Source organism: Plectropomus leopardus, chromosome 5 (assembly GCF_026936395.1).
Source record: "Plectropomus leopardus strain MGB_pleo_1.0 chromosome 5, ASM2693639v1, whole genome shotgun sequence".
Taxonomy (NCBI): Eukaryota; Metazoa; Chordata; class Actinopteri; order Perciformes; family Serranidae; genus Plectropomus; species Plectropomus leopardus.
Window position 1 is genome coordinate 36,570,224 of NC_142180.1, and position 20,163 is coordinate 36,590,386.

The 20,163-nt window shown below is 41.0% G+C and overlaps 2 protein-coding genes across 2 annotated transcripts; one reads left to right on the plus strand and one right to left on the minus strand.

The window, feature by feature from the left end:
• The first annotated feature begins 219 nt into the window (after positions 1-219).
• On the plus strand, positions 220-19,209 carry ephx4 (epoxide hydrolase 4). The gene is made up of 7 exons (XM_042483740.2): positions 220-994; positions 2,719-2,804; positions 6,872-7,029; positions 12,440-12,568; positions 13,408-13,511; positions 14,879-15,027; positions 18,297-19,209. The coding sequence occupies exons 1-7, from the start codon at positions 752-754 to the stop codon at positions 18,535-18,537; spliced, it is 1,110 nt and encodes a 369-aa protein (XP_042339674.1). The 5' UTR covers positions 220-751; the 3' UTR covers positions 18,538-19,209.
• LOC121941034 (nuclear factor 7, brain-like) lies at positions 9,337-11,547 on the minus strand. The gene has a single exon (XM_042483739.2). The coding sequence runs from the start codon at positions 11,292-11,294 to the stop codon at positions 9,903-9,905; it is 1,392 nt and encodes a 463-aa protein (XP_042339673.2). The 5' UTR covers positions 11,295-11,547; the 3' UTR covers positions 9,337-9,902.
• Positions 19,210-20,163: the final 954 nt, after the last annotated feature.

Here is a 20,163-nt window from a genome sequence, read left to right on the forward strand (position 1 = left end):
ACTTTCCAGCTTGTTTTTTGTTTGTTTGTTTTTAATTTTTATTAAATTTTAGTTTTATTTATTTATTGTTTTTTTTTTGGGGGGGGGGGGTCTATTGTTGTTTGGGGTTTTTTTGTGCTAATTGTCAGGTCTTTTGTTATTAAGTTGCTTATAGCCTTCTTCCCATGTTGTTGAAATCAACCAAAATACCCAAGTTTCAAAGGGTTAATGCGCCGCCTAAAACTAAACAAAAACCAGTCTTTACAGTTACATCGCGTTGCAGCCAGATAATGTGCGGGAGTTGGTCGGTGAGAAAAGACCCAGAAATCTTTTTTGATCAACAGCATCATATTGAGCACGTGCATGCTGCTTTATAAATAGTGTTGTTGCCATAACAGCAGCGTGCAGCTCCGGTGCTTTGCAGTGATTTTCAGGCTTCCTCCTCGCAGCAGCGCCTCCTGCTCAAATCGCAGTAAAGCTCCGCATCGAGAGGCTCGTTTTTTGATTTTCGGACTTGCCTTGTATAGTCAACACCACCGTCTCCTGCTAAACAACCGCCGCTGTCACACGCAAGCGTGAAATCTGACGTGATGCTCTTGCCACCGTCCCATTCAACCGTTTGTCGGGATCCTCCCTTCAGACAGTCGTGCGTATGCGCTGGTAACGACACAGCGGCATTGTCGGAGAGCTGTATTTAAACAAAAACGAGCGATTGACACAGAGAGATCAATAGGTAACTTGATCCGGATCGATTTCCTGCGGCAATGTAAAGATGGCGAGAGTGCTCCACAACTTGCTGTTATTTCTGATCAGACTTGCGCTGAAAATCAGAGTTTTGGGGTACTGGTCATTGATATACGGTTATTGTGCTCTTTGCACCATCGTAGCCCTGCTGAAACTTTGGTGGAGCATCGTGTTGAGGCCGACAGCCACCTTCCAATGGGCGATCCGTGAAACTCCCCCGGCTTGCCTGAATGACACGTCCTTGGGAACCCACTGTTATGTCAGGATCAAGGTAAGACACACACATGCACTTGGACATTGGAGGCTCATTGTGTGTGTGCGTGTGTGTGTGTCTCCTTGCATGCTGTTCACATGTAAAATGCTCCTCACTTGTTTTGTCGCGTCGTGCAAACACAAACAGGCCTGGTGTTTTGAGCGGATCTGTTTATTTCGGAGACGTTTTTTCTTATTTCGGTGGGTGACGGTTTGCAGCGCTGCGCTCAGGTGGTGCTGAAAGGACAGCTCCTCCGCCTCACGCCTCAGCAGCACGCGGCGGGCTGCCAGCCCCCGACAGCCGCGCCGCTACACATGATGTAATTAAACACACAGGCAGGCAAGAATATTTAGGGACTGTTCTTTACTTATCAGAGGGGTGGCTGGGGTTTGACTTTTTTTTTTTTACCCCTCCCCAAAGCTATAAAAAATTGGGGAGTGTGCATATGACCCACCCTCCATCATACATTAGTTGTTGGGTTTTAAAAACAGACCCTACAATGTTTAAAAGTTAAAAGTTGAAGATTAAATGCTGGAGTTGGAAAAAAAAGCCTTGGTTTTTCACCCTTGTCATTTTCCAACTTAGACACCAGAAAAAAATGTAACGTTTCCACAAAACAGTTACATTACATATGTACATATACATCACTTTTCTTGTGCTGCGTTCAGATGTCTTTTGCAAGTATTTTAACCCTTGGACCTTGAGCACATTGTATGACTTTTTTTGGTATGGCACAAAAGGCAAAGGGCAACTTGACAAGAAATGTTCCCAAAACTGAAAGAAACTGGTAGATTTCAAAAATATTTTTAAAAAAGCTAGGGAAAATAATATAACAATTACTTACATTTTTAGCTGTTTTTTCAGGTCTTTTTTTGTTTTGTTGTTGTGATACTACCCATTTTTTAAATTGTTAGATTGTTTTTTCCTAATTTCAAGGTAATTTTTTGTACTTTTACAAATTTCTTGGTCATTTTGTCATAAGTTGCTCATTGCCTTTTTCACATGTTTTTGAAAGAAAAAAGCCAATTTGCCCAGGTTTCAAAGGGTTAACTGCTGTGGTTTATGCATGGTTAGGTTAAGGCACAAAAAACACTTGATTATGATTAGGAAACGATCATTTTTGGGTTAAAACACCCACATTTAGTGGCGCAGAAGGGGCTGAAAAAGCAGGGACGGGCTGGTGAAAAACACTTAGCTGCTGTGACACAAATACTGGTGGAAATGCTGCGAAGAGTTGCCGAAGTACAACCAGTTTTGTTGTTTGTCGGTCTTGAAAAGTTGTCTGCATATATTAGCAGGTGTTTCTCCACCTACTAAGTCATAATCGGGCTGCATTCTCTGATTTGTTGTTGGCGCTACAAAAGACATCCATCTTGTGAATAACCTGTTGAATTAGATTAAAGTGTCTTTTGTGCATTTGTGTAAAGAATAAATCAGACACACATTATCCTTCATCGTAGGGTATTTTTATGTGTCTGCAAACATTTCTGAGGTTTGCTAGAAAAACATTTACAAAAAGGACTTGCCCAGTATGCACCATATTACTGGGCTGTGATACACTGTTAGGTCTTCATTCAGAAGTACATAAATTATCCTTCATAGTTTTCCTGATAACTGCATTATCATCCACTTATTTTCATGCAGCAAATGCTCATTTAGCTATGAGGACTTGTTTCCTGTTGTCTGCACGAAGTGGTTTGTCTGAGTCTCCGTGACGTTTCCGTGTGTCTTCTTTCCCCCAGGAGTCCGGACTCAGGTTTCACTATGTTGCCGCTGGAGAGAGAGGAAAGCCGCTCATGCTGTTTTTACACGGCTTCCCCGAGTTCTGGTAGGTCCACTTCACCAAACAAAGAGATGGAGGAAGTATTCAGATCTTTTACCAATACCACACTGCAACAATACTCAGTTACAGGTTAAAGTCCTGAATTAAGCATTTTACCATAACAAGTGAACATGAAAAAGTACTGAAAGAATTAAAAGCAAAAGCAAAGAAAAATCTAAAAAAAAAAAAAACCAACTAAAAAACTGTAAAAAAAAATAAAATAAATAATTATAATAATTTTTAAAACACCCCCAAAAACTCAAAATTATTTAAAAACATTAAAAAAGGCACCCAAAAACTCAAGATTGAACAAAAAACTAAAAATTATTTTAAAAAAAAGGAAATCCTAAAAACTTAAGATTTAATAAAAATAAATAAAAACTAAAAAAACTCTCTAAAAAGCTAGAAAAACACACCAAAACTAAGAGAGAAAGAACATCAACATAGTCAGTCGACTAATTGATTAATAAACCAATCTTTGCAGCTTTACTTGGATAAACTGTTTACTAATTTATTTTTTTTTAACAAAATACAATATTCTATAAACTCTTCCTCTGTTTTAATGCAAAAATCTCAGTCTTTAAAGTAACTAAAGATGAATGTAGTGGCATAAATATTTATATCTTAAATGTTGTGTACAGTGGCATGAAAAGAACATACTCAAGTAAAGTATCTCAAATTTGTACTTAAGTACAGTACTTGAATACATGTCATTAGTTACATTCTAGCACTTCACTAAACTGCAGCAGACTGTAACGTTGTGTCTGTTCAGTCGCTCGGTGTTTGTGACATCGGTCACCTCTCTGAAATTTCCCCTCTGAGGATCCCTCGACTCCAATGTTTCAGCTAAAATCTCTGCAGGGACAAATCCGTGCAGCGAGGAGTATCCTCATTCACAGACATGATTCGCCATCGGGGGAAAAGGGTCCAAAGCATTCACGATCTCTTCCTCCTGATATGAGATGAAAAATGGTGTTGAGCATGGCTCCTGGAATGGGGCCAAAGAGGTTGTCAAGAGCTGTAAGCCTGGTCCGTATCTCTAACATACTATCTAAGCTGCTGACAGGACAGGGATTAATTAACGGGAGAGGGGAGCGCTTTCTGCCTCACTTCCTGCATTCTTCACAAGAATGATGAACTGTGCCGAGAGAGTGACATGGTTGTAAAGAACTCTTAACACTCTCTGAAAATGTGCTAAATCCTGCTCAGAAATGAGAAAGAAGAGGGTGCGGGCGTGTGTCGGAGCGAGGCTGGGCGGGCGGGGGGGTCCGAGGGGCTTACTTTGCTCTAAACCTCCTCATCTATATTCTAAGATCTGAGGATTCGGTGTCGGGATCTTATACTGACTCATCAGAATCACAGTCAGAGCTCTGCATCTTGCTTCCCCTGACTCGGTAGAGGAGGAGGAGGAGGAGGAGGAGGAGGAGGAGGAAGAGGAGGAGGATTTCAGTCCTGATGAGGAGCCTCTACAGCAGACAAGATCTTCAATTAGGAAGCCATCCCGGTCCACATGATCGGTGGGCGGATTAGAATCTAAAACAGCTTCTATTATACTAAAGTGACCTTCACTCAGCTGGAGAGAAAGCCGAGAGCTGGCTTTAAAAAAAGTTTGTGAGGTTCGTTTGTAACCATCTCAAATATGCGGCGTAGAAGAGTTTAAAGGATTTTGCACATCAAGTTCAGTTTCATTGTCATGCAGAGCACTTCTCACCCTGTGAAAACAGTTGTTTAATGTGTGGTGTGGCTCTGAAAGGTGATTTCTGAAGTCTGAAAAAATCCTCCCGATGATGTCATCAGCCCAGCGTACATTTCTGCAGCCAAGGATGCGTTACATTTGTACATTTCATACGTATCATATCTATGTGTTATAGCTCTGATTACATACATATGAGCCAGCTTCGTCTTCTGGAGGTGGAGTGGATTTTAGATGGTCTGATAGGTGAGATGCCTGCCAAGCTGCAGATCACTGTTCAAGACCAATGAACAACAAAACCAGTTGTTTTTTTAACAACCTCTTGCTGTGTTTCCACCGGTGATATTGCCACCAAAAGGAGTTGCTTTTTACAGAGATATCGCTGCATTACTAGCTGGAATTGTGCCACTAAAAGGGGTTGTTATGTTTCTAGCCAGAACTGTACCACCAGAAGTTTTTTTTAGAGACATTGCTGCGTTTTTAGCTGGGATTGTGCCACCAAAAGAAGGCAGAAGGAAGCTAGATTTCCAGTTTCCAGTTTCCAGTTTGTCCTTGGTCCTGCTCCATTTTTGGAGTTGAAGGATGAGTTGATTAAAATCAGCAGCTACTGTGAAGATGCCATCCAGTTACTTTGAACATGTTGCTGCTGGTGGCATCATTCAATCCCTGCAGTACATTTTTTTGAATTTGCATCAGTCTTGTGTCCTTATGGCTCCCAACAAGGTCCGCCCATCCAGTGCAACAGCTTGATCCGGGATGTAAGGGGTTAACCATGTCTCTGTGAAGATGTGAGCAGAGCAGTCTCTGATTTGTTGCTGAGTGAACCTCAATCACATCTCATCCGTTTTATTTTCCTGCCACCGGACGTTAGTCAGAAGAAGGCTTGGTAGAGGAGCAGGTCTACGTCCGGTCAGCCTTGCCCTGATGCCAGCTCTCCTCCCTCTCTTTGTCCGGTGCTTTTGGTTTTGTTTCTTTCCTCTAGTCTGACTGGCCACTTGGCATATGCCGCTGGTGAGGATCCTTTCACGGTCTGCTGGATTCAGTCCAAACCTCACACAACTTTTCCAGATTTTGATAAGTGCTTCTCTATTGTTAAAAAATTGTGCATCAGCAGAAGGGGCCATGGTGTCAGAAAATAGAAAAATATAGCACAAAAAGTAGCAAGGATTTGAGGAGCGACTGGCTGCTGCATCTACATGCGCTGCTATCATCATAGCAGTAAGTCAAAGCAGTTGTTTCTTAAATAGACATCTTAGTGTTTCTATCCAGAATTGTACCAACAAAAGTGGCTGCTTTTCACTGACACATTTCTGCGTTCTAGCCATGATAGCCATTAAAAGTGCTGGTTTTAATGAAGACATCACAGTATTTGTAGCTAGGTTAATGACTCTAAAAGTTATTTTTTACTGAGACATTTCTAGCATGGAACATGCCCCCAAAAGCTGTAAGTTGTCACTGAGACATTACTACATTACTAGTCAGAATTGTGCCACTAAAGGTGATTGTTTTTTACAGAGACATTTCTGCATTTCCAGCTGAGTAGTGCCACAAAAAGGAATTGTTCTTATTTATTTTATTCATTCATTTTATTTGAAAGTGAACATATACAGTTTAAAACATACATATTACTATTTGATGCCCCGTACCAGATTAAAGCTTAGAGCTAATTTGCATCTGCAGTCTGTCTGCAGGTCAGAACAAAGACACAGCACAACAACATGCCAATATAGAGTTATACACAAAGAAGCGAGAAAAGAACTCATCCAATTTATTTTTTTGTCACCAAAAGCAATTTTTATTTTATTTTATTTTATCTTTGTTTTATATTTTTATTTTTTATTGAGACATGGCCGTGTTTCTAGCTGGGAGTGTGCTACTGAAAGTGATTGGTTTTTTTTTACCAAGACATCGCTGCTTTTTCAGCAGGGATTGTGCCCCCAAAAATTTCCAAATCATAATCAAGTAATTTTTTTTACATCTAAATATAACCACAAGTTAACCACAGCATTGAAATGTAAAGTCTCAATATATCTGCTACATGGTAACGTACAAATGTAACGTGTCCTTGGTTTGCAGAAACACACAATGTCAACATTTATTCTGGCAACTAGTTTGCATCAGAGTACTCTGGATTTGTGCTCGGTAACTCCAAATATTTAACAGAAAAACCTGTTACATACTGGTAGATTTTAGTTGTGATTTTAGAGTGACATGCAGATACAATGAAAGACACTAGTGAATTTCATTATCAGAAATGTAGGTACAGTGTTTTGGGGGCTTGACCCCCCGAGTAAAAGGCAGTATTTCCGGGCTTTGACTGCACTGATTTTGACAGAAATAAAGGAAATAAGTCATCTTTGCATGTGTTTGTGTGCCTCAGGTTCTCCTGGCGTTACCAGCTTCGCGAGTTCAAGAGTGAGTTCCGTGTGGTGGCTATCGACATGCGGGGCTACGGGGAGTCCGACCTGCCGCTCTCCACTGAAAGTTACCGCTTCGACTACCTAGTCACCGACATCAAGGACATTGTGGAGTACTTAGGTGAGGGAGCGCAGGTGAACTGTGTGTCTGTAATCTGAAATGAACTTTGAGCAGTGCGCAATGTTGTGACAGTGTCTCAAGTCAAAAATAAACTTGTTTATCAGTCTTAAGCTGCGGACGGCCCTGAGGCCTGCAGCATGGCATGACAAACGTCCTGTGACTCATTCTGACTGAACATGGGATGCTGTGCAGATCCAGAGCCCACAGACTGCATGCTAACACTGGCAGGAAGCTGGCCTGAAGCTGTCTGTACACACCAGCATCCACTCATCATTGTCAGGCCACAGTGATGATTTTTGGCCTTTAAACTCTTTAAAATCTGAGCAAATTGACTTAATTTATTTTAAAAAATATGGGAGGGTAGCTTAAATTGGCCTGAAATTGGCCAGACATTAGTAAAAGTTACAGGAAAATTAGACGCTGTCTGACATCCGCGCTGCCAGAGATCCGCACTGTCGGAGATCCGCGCTGCCTGGTGCCCTTTCGAGATCTGCGCTGTCGGAGATCCATGCTGCCAGCAGCTGTGTCGGAGATCTGCATGCTCCGCTCTGTTTGTTTGTTTATCTCACTGTGCTGCTGTCAGACAATCAGCTGTTTCATCGGAAAATGCCACTTGGTTATTAAATTCTACAGTGAGGTAGTTGATGTGAACTCAAAACCAAAGTAGATATTATTTTGTTTTAAACTGTATGTTAAATTGTATATGGTTGTATACTTATGTACATTACTCAAAACTTATTGACACCACACCCATTTCCTTATTTATTTCACACCATATACACTTTTTTTGTGTGGTAGGTATTTAATTAAGGAATTGAGATCCGTGCTGCCTTTCGAGACCCACACTGTCGAAGATCCACGCTGCTAGCAGCCATTTCGGAGATCCGCGCTTTCCGAGATTCGCGTTGCCAGCCTGTGTCGGAGATCCGCGCTGTCGGTGATCCGCGCTGCCAGCTGCCATTTCGGAAATCCGTGCTGCCAGCTGCTGTGTAGGACATCCGCGCTGCTCCACTCTGTTTGTCTCACTGCGCTGCTCTTGAAGGACATTTATACCTCTCAATTTTTTTCTACATTTTATGCCTCAAAATATTAAACATTTATTATTTTAAATTTTTCAGATAACATCAGCTTCTTACTTTGATACTCCTTCAGTTCAATTTGGAGCTTCTTCAGTTTAAAGCAGTTCATCTTTCGTTTCTGCCAGTTTTTCACATATTTCCATCAATTTGTGATATATTTCTGCATATTTAACTATATATTTCCACATTTTCAGTTATATATTTCTGCATTTTCAGCCATAGTTTTAAATTAATTTCAGCTTTAAGCATCGACACGTTTCGCAGGAAATGCATTTTCTAGTTTTGTAGTTGGCTTTCAGGAGCTAAGCACTCAATAATGCATATTGCTGTTCAGAGGATTCACTAACTGTGGGAGGCTTGCATTGATCACATGATAACTGCTGTACTCTGCTCTCTTAGACCGCAGAGCTGTTTTTACACCGGTCGTTAGAGCCCACATGGACCACATTACTGTCCACATTCACAGTAAGCTAATGGTGCTACAACAATCAGAGGTTTGGCCTTTAACCGTGCAAGGCAAGCAGCATTTCCCTTTTCAATGCAGACAACAGACACAGAAACAACAGTGGCTCCCAGACTTATCTACGTATATGACAATCCCTGATGAAGTGCATGTGATATTAATGATGCAACCCAGTTACCAGAATAAATGTTGGTATTGTTTGTTTTTGCAAACCATGAATACATTACTTTTGTACATTATCATGTAGTGGATAAATGAAAACTTAATGGTTCAACAAGTCTTGGTTAGAATTTGGTACAAAAACCACTTTGTTGTTACAATCCGAAACATCCACATCTGGTGCCTGACGGGTCGCTTGAAAAACAGTTATGGGTTGCTAAAAACACCCAGATTGGGTGCCCAAATGACATCTTGTAAAACAGCAATGGGTCCCTAAAAAACACCCATGTTTGGTGACTAAAAAAGGTCGCTAGAAAACAATCACGTCTGGTGATGGGTCACTAGAAAACAAAATGTTCTGCATTAAAATCCTTCTAAAAAGGAGCTGCTTGGTGAGTGGGCTTCTTTGTTTTCTACTTCACTTGAAAACACCAACATTAGGTGCCTGAAATGCAGCTGCAAAAACAGCTATGGCTCGCCAAACAAAGCAGCAGGAACAACAGTGATAGATTGCTACAAAATAACAATTAATTTTTTATACCTAAAACGATGCTAGAGAAACAACTACAAGTCCCTAAATAACACCCAAGTTTGGTGACTAAAAGCTGCAGGAAAAACAGTGATGTTTAATGTGTCCAATGCTTTGGTTTATAACATGCAGAACTGATGTTATTCATATCATCAGAAGTGATGAAACTCGTTTATTAGTCACAAATCTGTTTTTTGTTTTTATTCAAAGTTTCCAGTGTTGATCTCTGTCTCGACCTTTTCTTGTGTGATGGGGAAACAGCAGAGAAATATTCAGTTCTGAAATCACAGATATTATATAAATTCTGAACCCAAACTGAGACATCCACCTTAAAACTGATTGACTTCTTCTCTGACTTAATGACTAAAGGCAGAGTTCAACCGATGAAAAAACTTTTACAGACACAATCATTTAGATTTAAACTGTTTGTGTATTTTGGATCATATAAAACATATTTTACATATTGTAAACATTTCATTTCATATAATTAAACATTTGTTTTAATGTCTGGAAAATTTAACATTGGTTTGGTCTGAACAGTGATTGGCCGATCAAACATGCAGTTATTGATATATTGTTTTCCTTTATTTGGATCGTATCAGTTTTCATGAAGTGGTTGCTGCTCGCCGTGACTTAACTTTCTCTAACTGCTTTGTTTGGCCGTCACACAGAGCTTCAGTGGTAATATCTTCAGTTTATCTCCAGAGCTAATGTACGGAAACATCCTCTCAGTGAAAGTGTGTGTGAAGGTGTGTATATGTGTGTTAGTATCCGGATCAGAGAACGACAGTTTTCCTTTGTTCCAGTCCAGATTCACTCGGATCTTCTGGATCTTTTTCTCCACTCTCAGATCAGTGGATGAATCCGGAGGTGACCATGCTGAATATTTACCTTCATAGAGCCGTATTCCCCATAATTCAGACCGTTTGTGTCCCTTCCTCTGTTCGAACCCTGCTAACACACCAAAACCCCAGCCTGTACTGTCTCCAACCTCGAAGTCCCAGCTGTGAGTCCCAGAGTTAAAGCCCTCTGAGCCGAGGATGGAGCAATAATAATCAAACCGCTCTGGATTATCAGGAAGCTGCTTTTTCTCCTCACCTCGTCTCACGCTGGTCAGATCTTCAGACAGGACGAGATGTGGGTTAGCAGTGTTTGGGTCCAGAATCAGAGGACTGTAGGAGACCATGTCCTTCATCTTGTTCCAGATGTTGAAGGTGAGGTTGCCCAGGTGTTTGGCCTCGTCTATCAGAGCTCCTGAGAGCAGCTGTGGATCCTCCAGTAGGGGGCGCTGCTGGACTCTGTCCACCGCAGCCTTGTATCTCTGCAGGAAGGAGACGTCTTCGGCTCTCAGCTCGTCCTCTGTGTCTCTGACTGTGTCTGAAAGAGCTGCTATCTCTCTGCTCAGAGCCTCCAGCTCCTCCTTCATCCTCTGACTCTTCTGCTCCTCTTCCTCCCTCAGTGCAGCCATCCTGGCCTCCTCTTCCTCCTCCAGAAACTGGTGAAGCTTCTTAAACTGCTCCTTAATCTGCGTCTCTGTGCGTCGGGCCTGGACCTTCATGTGAGCTGCTGTTTGTTCAGACTTCACTTTGACTTCTTCAAAAACCTTTAACTTCTCCTTTAAGGGCTCCAGAGTCTCCTGAAGTTTCTTCTTGTGTTGTCGTGCAGCTTCATCGACGGGTCTGAATCTGTGGTCGCTGTGTTTTTCTGAATCTCTGCAAACGAGACACACCGGCTGCTGATGGTCCAGACAGAAGAGTCTGAGTTTCTCAGAGTGCAGACTGCAGAGAGCCTCTGAAGCTCTCGCAGCTTTCTCCTGTGAGAGGGACTCACATCGGCTCTTTAACGCAAAGTTAAATGGTGGTTCCTCCTTTGAAGATCTTCTCTTGCAGACTGGACACTCCTGAGTTTGTTTCTGTGTCCACCAGCTCTTCAGACAGTCTTTACAGAAGCTGTGGCCACATGACAGAACAACAGGATCTCTAAAGACATCATGACAGACCGGACAGCAGAGATCCTCCTCTGATCTGGAAGCCATTTAGTCTCTGAGTGAAGCTGAAAACACAGCAGACAGAAGTACAGTCGGCCCTCCCTCCTCGACTCACTTCACTGAAATTTACTTTCGCTTTGAGTCGTGTTTGTAGTCAAACTCAAAACATTCAGTGTGTGGAGAGTCAGCAGGTCGAAGCAGCAGTGTCCGAGTTTCCACTTTTCTCTCCTGTAGCTGAACTCACTCAGAGGAGGGTGATAGTTTGGTCTGAAGGTGAGTCTGATCGCCTGTGTTGAGTCTGCGCGTCTCTTCAGTGAGAAAGAAAATAAACAGTCTCCCACTTGAGTCAGGTGAGGGGCGGAGCTTTGTCATGCATCCTCTGCTAAATGCAGGTGCTGAACCTGTAAAACAGGCCTGAGTCTCTCTTGCAGGGTACTGAGTCGCTAAAAACTACCCATGTTCGGTGCCAGAACAGCTACTTGCAAAACAGGGATGCGTTACTAAAGAAACAGACACTATCATGGCGCTTTATCCTGGCAGAAATTTAAGTTACGGCTCGATAAAAACAATCACTTTTTGTGGCACTGTCCCTCTTGGAAAAAAAGCCATGCTTGGAACCTAAAAAGCTGCTGGAAACACAGCAATGACCCTAACAGTTTTGCTGTTTGTTGTCTCAAACGGTGGTCTGCAGCCTGTCAGGCGTCTCTTCAGGGTGTCACGCCATCCATCATTCCCTCCACGCCTCATCCGGCTCTGTCCCTTCAGAGGCTTTATAGGATAGATATGAAACATACAAATTAAAAGTACAATGCCAACATTTTCTTCTGTTGACTGGGCTGAATGTTGAGATGAATCAAGCTGGTATGATACATATCAGTGGGTGTAAAGGATGCGATCAAAGGTAAGGGGATTATTTTGTTTGGGACAATAATGTGATCAGAATCCATCAGACGGATGCCCTGACCTTGATCTGCATTTGGCTGTATGTCATGAAATACATCCATTTGATGGGTGTAAATGTCCTCTGAGGGAGGCAGCCAGCAATAAAGAAGTGAGAGCACTATTGATTTTCAGACTCTGACATGCTTTAATAAACAGTCTGTGAGCATCCAGCCTCTATCAGAAACAACATAATGCTGACGTCTGCTGCAATAACAAAACACTGTCTTATATTTATCTGCTTTTCTTCCCAGGATACAACAGATGTTGCCTTGTCGGCCACGACTGGGGCGGGACTATAGCGTGGCTGTTCGCCATCCATTACCCAGAGATGGTGACAAAACTCATTGTCCTCAACAGCCCGCATCCGTCTGTGTTCACAGGTATGACGTCACTTTGCAAATGAATGGATCCCCCTCACAATATAAAAGTGATACTCAACTTAAATCCTAGAGATGTCTTTAAATCCTAAGAAATTGCTAAAATCTTGGAAACATCCTAAAATCCCAGAAATGTCCTAAAATTCTTGAAACTTCCTCAAATCTTAAAAACATCTTTAAATCCCAGAAATGTCGTAAAATGCTAGAAATTTCCTAAAATCCTAAAAACGCCCCAAAATCCTAGAAATTTCTTAAAATCTTAGAAACAATCTAAAATCTTAAAAATGTCTTGAAATCCTTGAAATGAAACTAAAATCTTTAAAAAGTCCTAACATGGTAGATAAAAATACCAGAAATTTCCCTAAAATCCTGTAAATGTGCTAAAATCCTATAAATCTGCTGAAATCCTAGAAGCATGTGTGAAGCTGCTGCGACTGACCCCTGACCTCCTGTCATTTTGCAAAAGTGGCCCCCAGTCAAAGCTAGTCCCTTGAGTTTTCTTTATGTGATGAAAGAAAACCAATTTTCTTCACACTAATTGGGGAGACTCTGGTTTTGCTCTTGGATTATTAGCATAATTATTACTATCATTAATTAGGAAGTATTATGACTTCAGTTTCTTGTTGCGTCCATCTGGCAAATCCTCTTCTGCCTAAAGGGAACGATGATGAGGAGCTAATTACAGGAGGCGGCTAATGTGAAGCTGGAACAGCTGGTTTAACTGGTGCAAACAGAAAAGCAAAGTCATTGAGAGTTATCACGACCACGACCCTGCAGCGCGTGCAAACCCGGCCTTTAATTACTGTGGAAGAACTGAACTGGTCTCCTCTTCCCTCCTCCAGATTACGCTCTGCGTCACCCGAGCCAGCTGCTGAAATCCAGCCATTTCTTCTTCTTCCAGCTGCCCCGCTTCCCGGAGCTCATGCTCTCCATCAACGATTTCAAGGTGGTCTGTTGTGTGTGGGCTAAAGCGGTTTCAAGGTCAAGGTTGTGTGTGTTTGTGTGTGTGTGTGTGTGTGTGTAGCATGCATGTGTGTTCATGTGCAGGGGTGTTTGTTGCATGCTATTACAGTGTCAGGCTATTTTTAGGGTTTGCATCAGTGTGACTGAAAGTATCTTGCTGTGAGAGACGTTAGCCGGAGTAAACAAAGGATCAACTAATCCTGAAGGAAATGTGAAATATAGATTACAAAATCACATGATCATCTAGATAATAGCATTTTGTCCAAAAATGACAGTTATATTTAAAGATGTCATTTCTATTGAAAATAGCCATTCAAAATCAGTAATGTCATTTATTATGTTGACACTTAATCAGCATTTTTTTAAGTGCACTGTGCAGGTTTGCAAAACAGTTTTGCCATTAAAATGCAAAGGTTAGGTTCTAGTATTTTTGTAGCTCTTAACCCTTTGAAACCTGCATCGACATTAGTTTTCTTGTGCATCATTTGGACAACGTTCACAAGTATTTCAGACTTTGAACCATGAGCAAATTGGATTTTTTTTTTTTTTTTTTCAAAATCATGGGAAAAGGCAGTAAGCAACTTGGCAAGAAATGTCCCCCATATTGCAAGAAATTTGTAGATTAAGAAAAATATGTTTAAATTGCTAGAAAAAACCAATATGTATAATTATTATAATTATATAAGGTCATTTCCTTGACTTTTAATCTTCTTTTAATTTTAATAAATGTTTTTTTTAGATTTTTATTTATTTGGCCAGTTTTCAGGTAGCGAGGAATGTCCCACAAATTGCAAGAAATTAGTAGATTAAGAAAATTCTATATTTAAAAAGTGTAGTAAAAATGTCCACAGAGCTAGAAATATTTTTCAAAAATATAATTTTCAAGTAGTTACTTTAGGCCATTTCCTTGTTTGTTTGTTTTCTAACTTTTCAGTTTTTTCTTACTAATTTCTTGATCATTTTTGAGTAGTTTCTTCAGACGTTGCTCTTTGCCTTCTCATGTTTAACTATATGGAGCACTGTGGGCTGCATGTTTGGTCCTAAGGTCCTACTGTTTTTTTTTTTGAGTAAAAAGCTGCAGTAAATGTATTTCTTTTGCAAGTGAGCCAGTGTGCAGGAGTCTGTCTGCAAATGGAGTTTTTAAGAAGTAAAAGCACAGCGTGTCATGTTGTCGGGCCAGCAGTAGTCAGGGTGCCAGAGCTGCGACTGAAGGTCATGAGAGCTGATTTCACCAGTGAAGTAACTTTGTGACTCACAGCGAACACGGACGTCCTTCTGTAAACGTCCTCTGGATTAAATTGTAGCAGACACATAAATTCACGGCTGTGTTTGCTGCTGTCTCTGCTGCAGGCTCTGAAGGCCTTGTTCACCAGCCGCAACACAGGGATCGGGAGGAAAGGCCGATGGCTGACTGCAGAGGACTTGGAGGCCTATCTGTATGCACTCTCACAGCCGGGAGCGCTGACGGGAGCGCTCAACTACTACAGGAATGTCTTCAGGTGAGGAACAGTTTACTTAACAAGAGGTGGATCGTGTCAAAGAGGTAATCCAGTCCTTATCTCAGCCCTCTGAGACCTGGAAACCTTTCTTGTGTTGCACTCAGACATCTTTCACAAGCACTTTAAACCTCTGAAACCAGAGCACCTTTGATTTATCATGAAAGCAGGGCTACAGAGGCAGTGAGCATCTTGACAAGAAATGTCCTGCAGACTGCAAGAAATTAGTAAAAGGTGGTAAGAAAAATGACCTGAAAAAAAGAAGTGAGGAAGAGAGAGAAAAATTATTTTAAAAATCCAAAAAAAATTAAATTATGTTAGAGATGTAAAGGAGCATATTTTTAAATGCTCCTTTAGGAGTTAGGATAGTTCTTTCTTTATTTTTGGCAAATTTTTTAGGTAATTTCTTGGCATAATTTTGGGTCATTTCTTGTAAAATAAAGTGCTTTCTTTTACCTGACCATGAATGGGGTCAGTTTTCAGTTCAGGTCAGTTTTGAAGCTAATTTTCACTAATTTAATTTCATGTTTAAGCCTATAAAACCTGAGCAAATTACTTAAATTAATTTCAAAAACATGAGGAAAGGACAACGAGCAGCTTAATTCACAAGAAATGAGTAAAAAAGGGGAAAAGGCAATGAGCAACTTCAGAAGAAATGTTCCACAAATTGCAAGAATGTTTTTTATCTAGATTTGAAAAACTACCATGTTTTTATAAGGTAGGGTAAAATGTCAAGAGAACTATATTCAGAGTGATCACAATTAACTTAAAATTTAAAATTATTTGACAGAATTATTGTAATTTTTAAGCATTTTTTCAGGTAATTTCCTTGCTTTTTACTGTTGTTTTTTTCTTGTGTTTTTTGTTTGTATGTTTGTGTTCGGTTTTCTTTTCTCTAATTTCTCTTTCTTTCATTTCCTCTTAAGTTCCTCATTGCCTCCTTACCTTGAAGGAAATTAAGCCAATCAGCCCAGATTTTAAGGGTTTAAATAGCTTTTTGAATGCTTTTTATTGCAGCAAAAGAAGACTGATATTAACCCAGGTTTCACGGGGTTAATTTTGTGGAGTTAAATCTATAGCAGTGCATCATATAAGAGCAGCATGATACAGTCGCGACAGGAGCAGGTATGCTGTTGCCATAGAGACCGTTTCAACGTTTCTGCAGCACTTTGAGATGCTTTTAGTCGTATCAGTGTTTGGTTATTGCCACTTTAATCTATATGATGTGCATTTTTTTAAAAAACTTTGTTCCATATTGAGCGTTATGCATTTGGAAAGCTTATATGAAGTTTTATTCAGTGCAGATTTCGTAGCACCATCTACTGTCAGAGCTCCAAAGTGTCCGAAAACGAATCCTCTCCCCCTGTGGAGGCCACCATGCTGTCAGATATTTACATGCACCTTCATTGCTCCGTGTGAGGCTGACTGGCTGGATGAGAGCAATCGGCACAGATCAGATCAAAGAAAACATCAGTGCATGTATATTTCTGACATGTGAGCTGTACATGCATGGCTGAGCGCGCCATCTGCTCCCTTCTCAAGCATCCAGTTCTCTCAGAATAGCTTTTATATGCTTACGTAAAAGAAATATCACTGACCCATGCCCAATTAGTCTCTCCACAGGCGCACACTGTACCTAAGCACCGGGGACACAAATACATAAACACACGGAAACATCCGTCTGCCCATCATTTTATATTTATCCACTCATCCCGTCCAGAGAGTGGCGACGAATGGGCTGCAGATTGTTCCAGCTCATTTCATAGTTCTTCATTGACTTTTTCATCTTTTTTTTGTCTTTGTTTTTGTCTTTAAGTTGGGGGGGGGGGGTCCATTGTGTGACTCAGGGGCTTCTTGACCTCTTGTGACCCTTTTTTAACTATCTGGATTTTGTGCAGTTTAATGTGTCTGCAAGTAAAAATTAAATGATATAATAATGTAAAAATGCCCATTAAAGTGGTGGTTCGGAAAATTTCAGAAAGCTCTTTTTAACAGCAGACATTTGAGATTTCATGCTGAGAAAAGCAAATGTAGAAACATAAACAATTCCACGAATCAATACAAATTAAAAACAAGAAGAAATAAAAACACAGTATGGACTCACACTAATGTCATTTGCCACCATCCCATAATAAGTTTAGTGTTGCTACTGACTTTACTAAATGTGAGCTCTGTTTTAAAGGAGCTTTGTGTGGGATTTAGTGGCATCTCGTGGTGAAGTTGCAGATTGCAACCAGCTGATCACCTTCCTTCACCTCAACTGTTTCCAAATATGCAGAGAACCTACGGTGGCCTTTTAGGAAACCCAAAGAGGCAAACATCCGTCTCCGAGGCCGGTATTCATTTGTCCATTTTTGGGTTACTGCAGCCAGAATAACATGGCAGACTCCCTCGTAGATATGTAGAAATTAACGGTTCATTAAGGCAGGAGAACAAACTTTCTTCGAAAGGGAGCCAGATAAGAAAATGTGAAAAACCCTGCAGGTCAGCTGCTTCAGGTCGTTTAAAAAGAAAACATGTTAAGGATTTTAGGACATTTCTAGGATTGTAGGACATTTCTTGGATACGGGGACGTGTTTAGGACATTTCTTGGATTTCAGGATATGTAGGAATTTAGGACATTCTTGGGATTTTTAGGATGTTGCTATGATTTTAGAACATTTCTAGGATTTTAGGATTTTTAGGATTTTAGGATATTTCAGGAATTCATAACATTCCTGGATTTTTAGGAAATGTCTAAAATTTATAGATGTTTCTAGGATTTTGGACATACATCAGATCTTCGGACAATTCTAGGATTTTAGGACATTTCTTAGATTTAAGGACATTTCCAGGATTGAAGGACATTTCTATAATTTTAGGATGTTCCTAGGATTTAAGGGAAGTTTCTAGGATTTTAGGACATTTTTTGGATGTGAGGACATCTCTAGGATTTTAGGGAACATTTTTATGATTTTAGGACATTAGGGGCTTGGCTCGGACGTCTGTTGGGGGGTGTGGGTGATCCTCCACTGGCAATTTTTTTAATGAAAAGTCTCTATTTTGATGCTGTTTTATGCACTCTGGCACCTTATGTTACTAAAAGTACAAAAACAGTTCCCAGTGTGAATGACTTTATTTTCACTGTGAGTTAGAAAGTGTTCGGGGGGCCACCCTGCACACTATCGTGGCCCTCGAGCTGTAAGTTGAGTATCACTGCTGTACGTATTTGTTTTAAAATGTGTCGTACAACAACATTTTTGCACTCAGCTGTTTTTCCTTGGTCCCCTCAGCTCCCTCCCTCTGAGCCACAACCACGTCAGGTCTCCGGTGCTGCTGCTGTGGGGGGAGCGGGACGCCTTCCTGGAGCAGGAAATGGCCGAGGCCTGCCGCCTCTACATCCGGAATCATTTCCGCCTCAACATCATCTCTGGAGCCAGTCACTGGCTGCAGCAGGACCAGCCCGACATTGTCAACACCCTCATATGGACCTTCCTCAAGGAGGGAGAGGGACGCAAAAGCTACAGGAACTAAAGCCCACAGCGGGGCCCCCTCCGGCCCTCCCCCCCCCCGTCCCCTCTCGCTTGCCACACCTGGAAGCCTGGAATATGCCTGTGATACCAAGCAACATAGTGATAATGCAATCATTCTTTAAACCTTTCACATTTCAGTTACTTGTTAAAGCGGTAAAGAAAAAGAGTCAAAGCACACTTCACTGGAGAGGACACTGAGCAGTACACATATTCAAGATGTTTTTTGCACATGACATCCGCCTTAAAGTTTGTCAGTTACAGCGTTACAAAATGTGTGGCAAAAACAAAAAAATCTCCCGGTGACTTGTATTGTGTGGTGCCTTTTTAACTCTGGAGTTGTCGCGGTGTGCAGCTGTCCTGAGAGACCGGGATGTGGCGTCGTCTGCTTGTATGTTTCACCGGGGGTCGCTCCACTCTTCTTTGGGCACGGTCCTTTTGGGAACTCTCCCGCTCCCTTTATCAGGTAGTGTTGTGTGAAGGAGGTTTTCTTTTTTTGTGTATTTTTTCCTCAGAGATACTTGCTCAAACATTAGAGAATGTGGTTATTTGGATCTTCCTGTATAGTGATGGTTGACTATTGTACGATTTTGTATCTATTCCTACACACTGCATTTTGAGATTCACTGAGCCAAGTCTACACCGTTTGATTTTATAAATAAACTGAGTGTCAATCTGTTGGACTACACTGCTTTTATAAGAGTGATAATAACACCAGTAATAATAATACCGGCGGTGTGTCTGAAGCTGTGCCTAATGCCCCCGTGTGTTTGCTGCTGTCTCTGAACAATCACTCCGAGCTTTTACACAGGAGGGATGAAAAACACCAGAAATAGTGAGCTGTTAAATATAGCGCCGAGCTGAGTGACACAGCAGTCGACGTTGGTTATTTTGGGTCTCCCTCTGAAGAACAAACATTTTCATATTCTGCAAGAGTCGTATTTATACCGTCCCCGACACGGTTACATGCCAGCAGAAATGTTGATGTGGAATTAAAACTGAGGTGTGTATTCATCGGTCTTACATAAACAGGTTTTAGTGCTGTGCCAGCACACACACACACACACACACACACACACACACACACACACACACTGTAGAGCTATTTAAAAGCTATTTAAAGGGAGATCATGATTTGTATCATCATTGATGATGCATGATTGTATTTTTCTTCAACCAGAAAAACAATATAAATCACTTTACAATGTTCTTCTTATCAATAGCTTATTGATTATAAGTTATAAGGCTTTAATCAAATATTTATTAACCATTAACAAACCCAGTAGTTCCAGTTTAACCCTATAAAGTTTGCCTTATTTGAAGAGTTGTGCTAATAATGAACCAAATCGCTCTGCAGTGGATCTCACTGCTCAGCAGGATTTGACAGCCTTTGTGTTTGTGTTTTTCTGTAATGCTGATCACACATTTACATTTGCACTGACATCAGAGGTTTGGGGTGAGGATGCAGGCGAGGACAATGACATCAACGCCACGCGGGGGCGAGTGTTTTTGCTGCGTTCAGAGGCAGTGGGAAATATACAGGTGTAGACATTTTTAAGGTCGGTAGTTTTCAATATTTTTTAAAATTCTTAATAATTAAGTATTAAACTAATTTAATGTTGATCACTTG

Bases quoted from the DNA above. Each gene is read 5' to 3' on its own strand.
- ephx4 (XM_042483740.2), top strand. From the start codon at position 752: ATGGCGAGAGTGCTCCACAACTTGCTGTTATTTCTGATCAGACTTGCG. The intron at 13,512-14,878 runs GTGGTCTGTTGT...TCTCTGCTGCAG, and splicing joins TCTCCATCAACGATTTCAAG to GCTCTGAAGGCCTTGTTCAC. The intron at 15,028-18,296 runs GTGAGGAACAGT...TGGTCCCCTCAG, and splicing joins TACTACAGGAATGTCTTCAG to CTCCCTCCCTCTGAGCCACA.
- LOC121941034 (XM_042483739.2), bottom strand. From the start codon at position 11,294: ATGGCTTCCAGATCAGAGGAGGATCTCTGCTGTCCGGTCTGTCATGAT.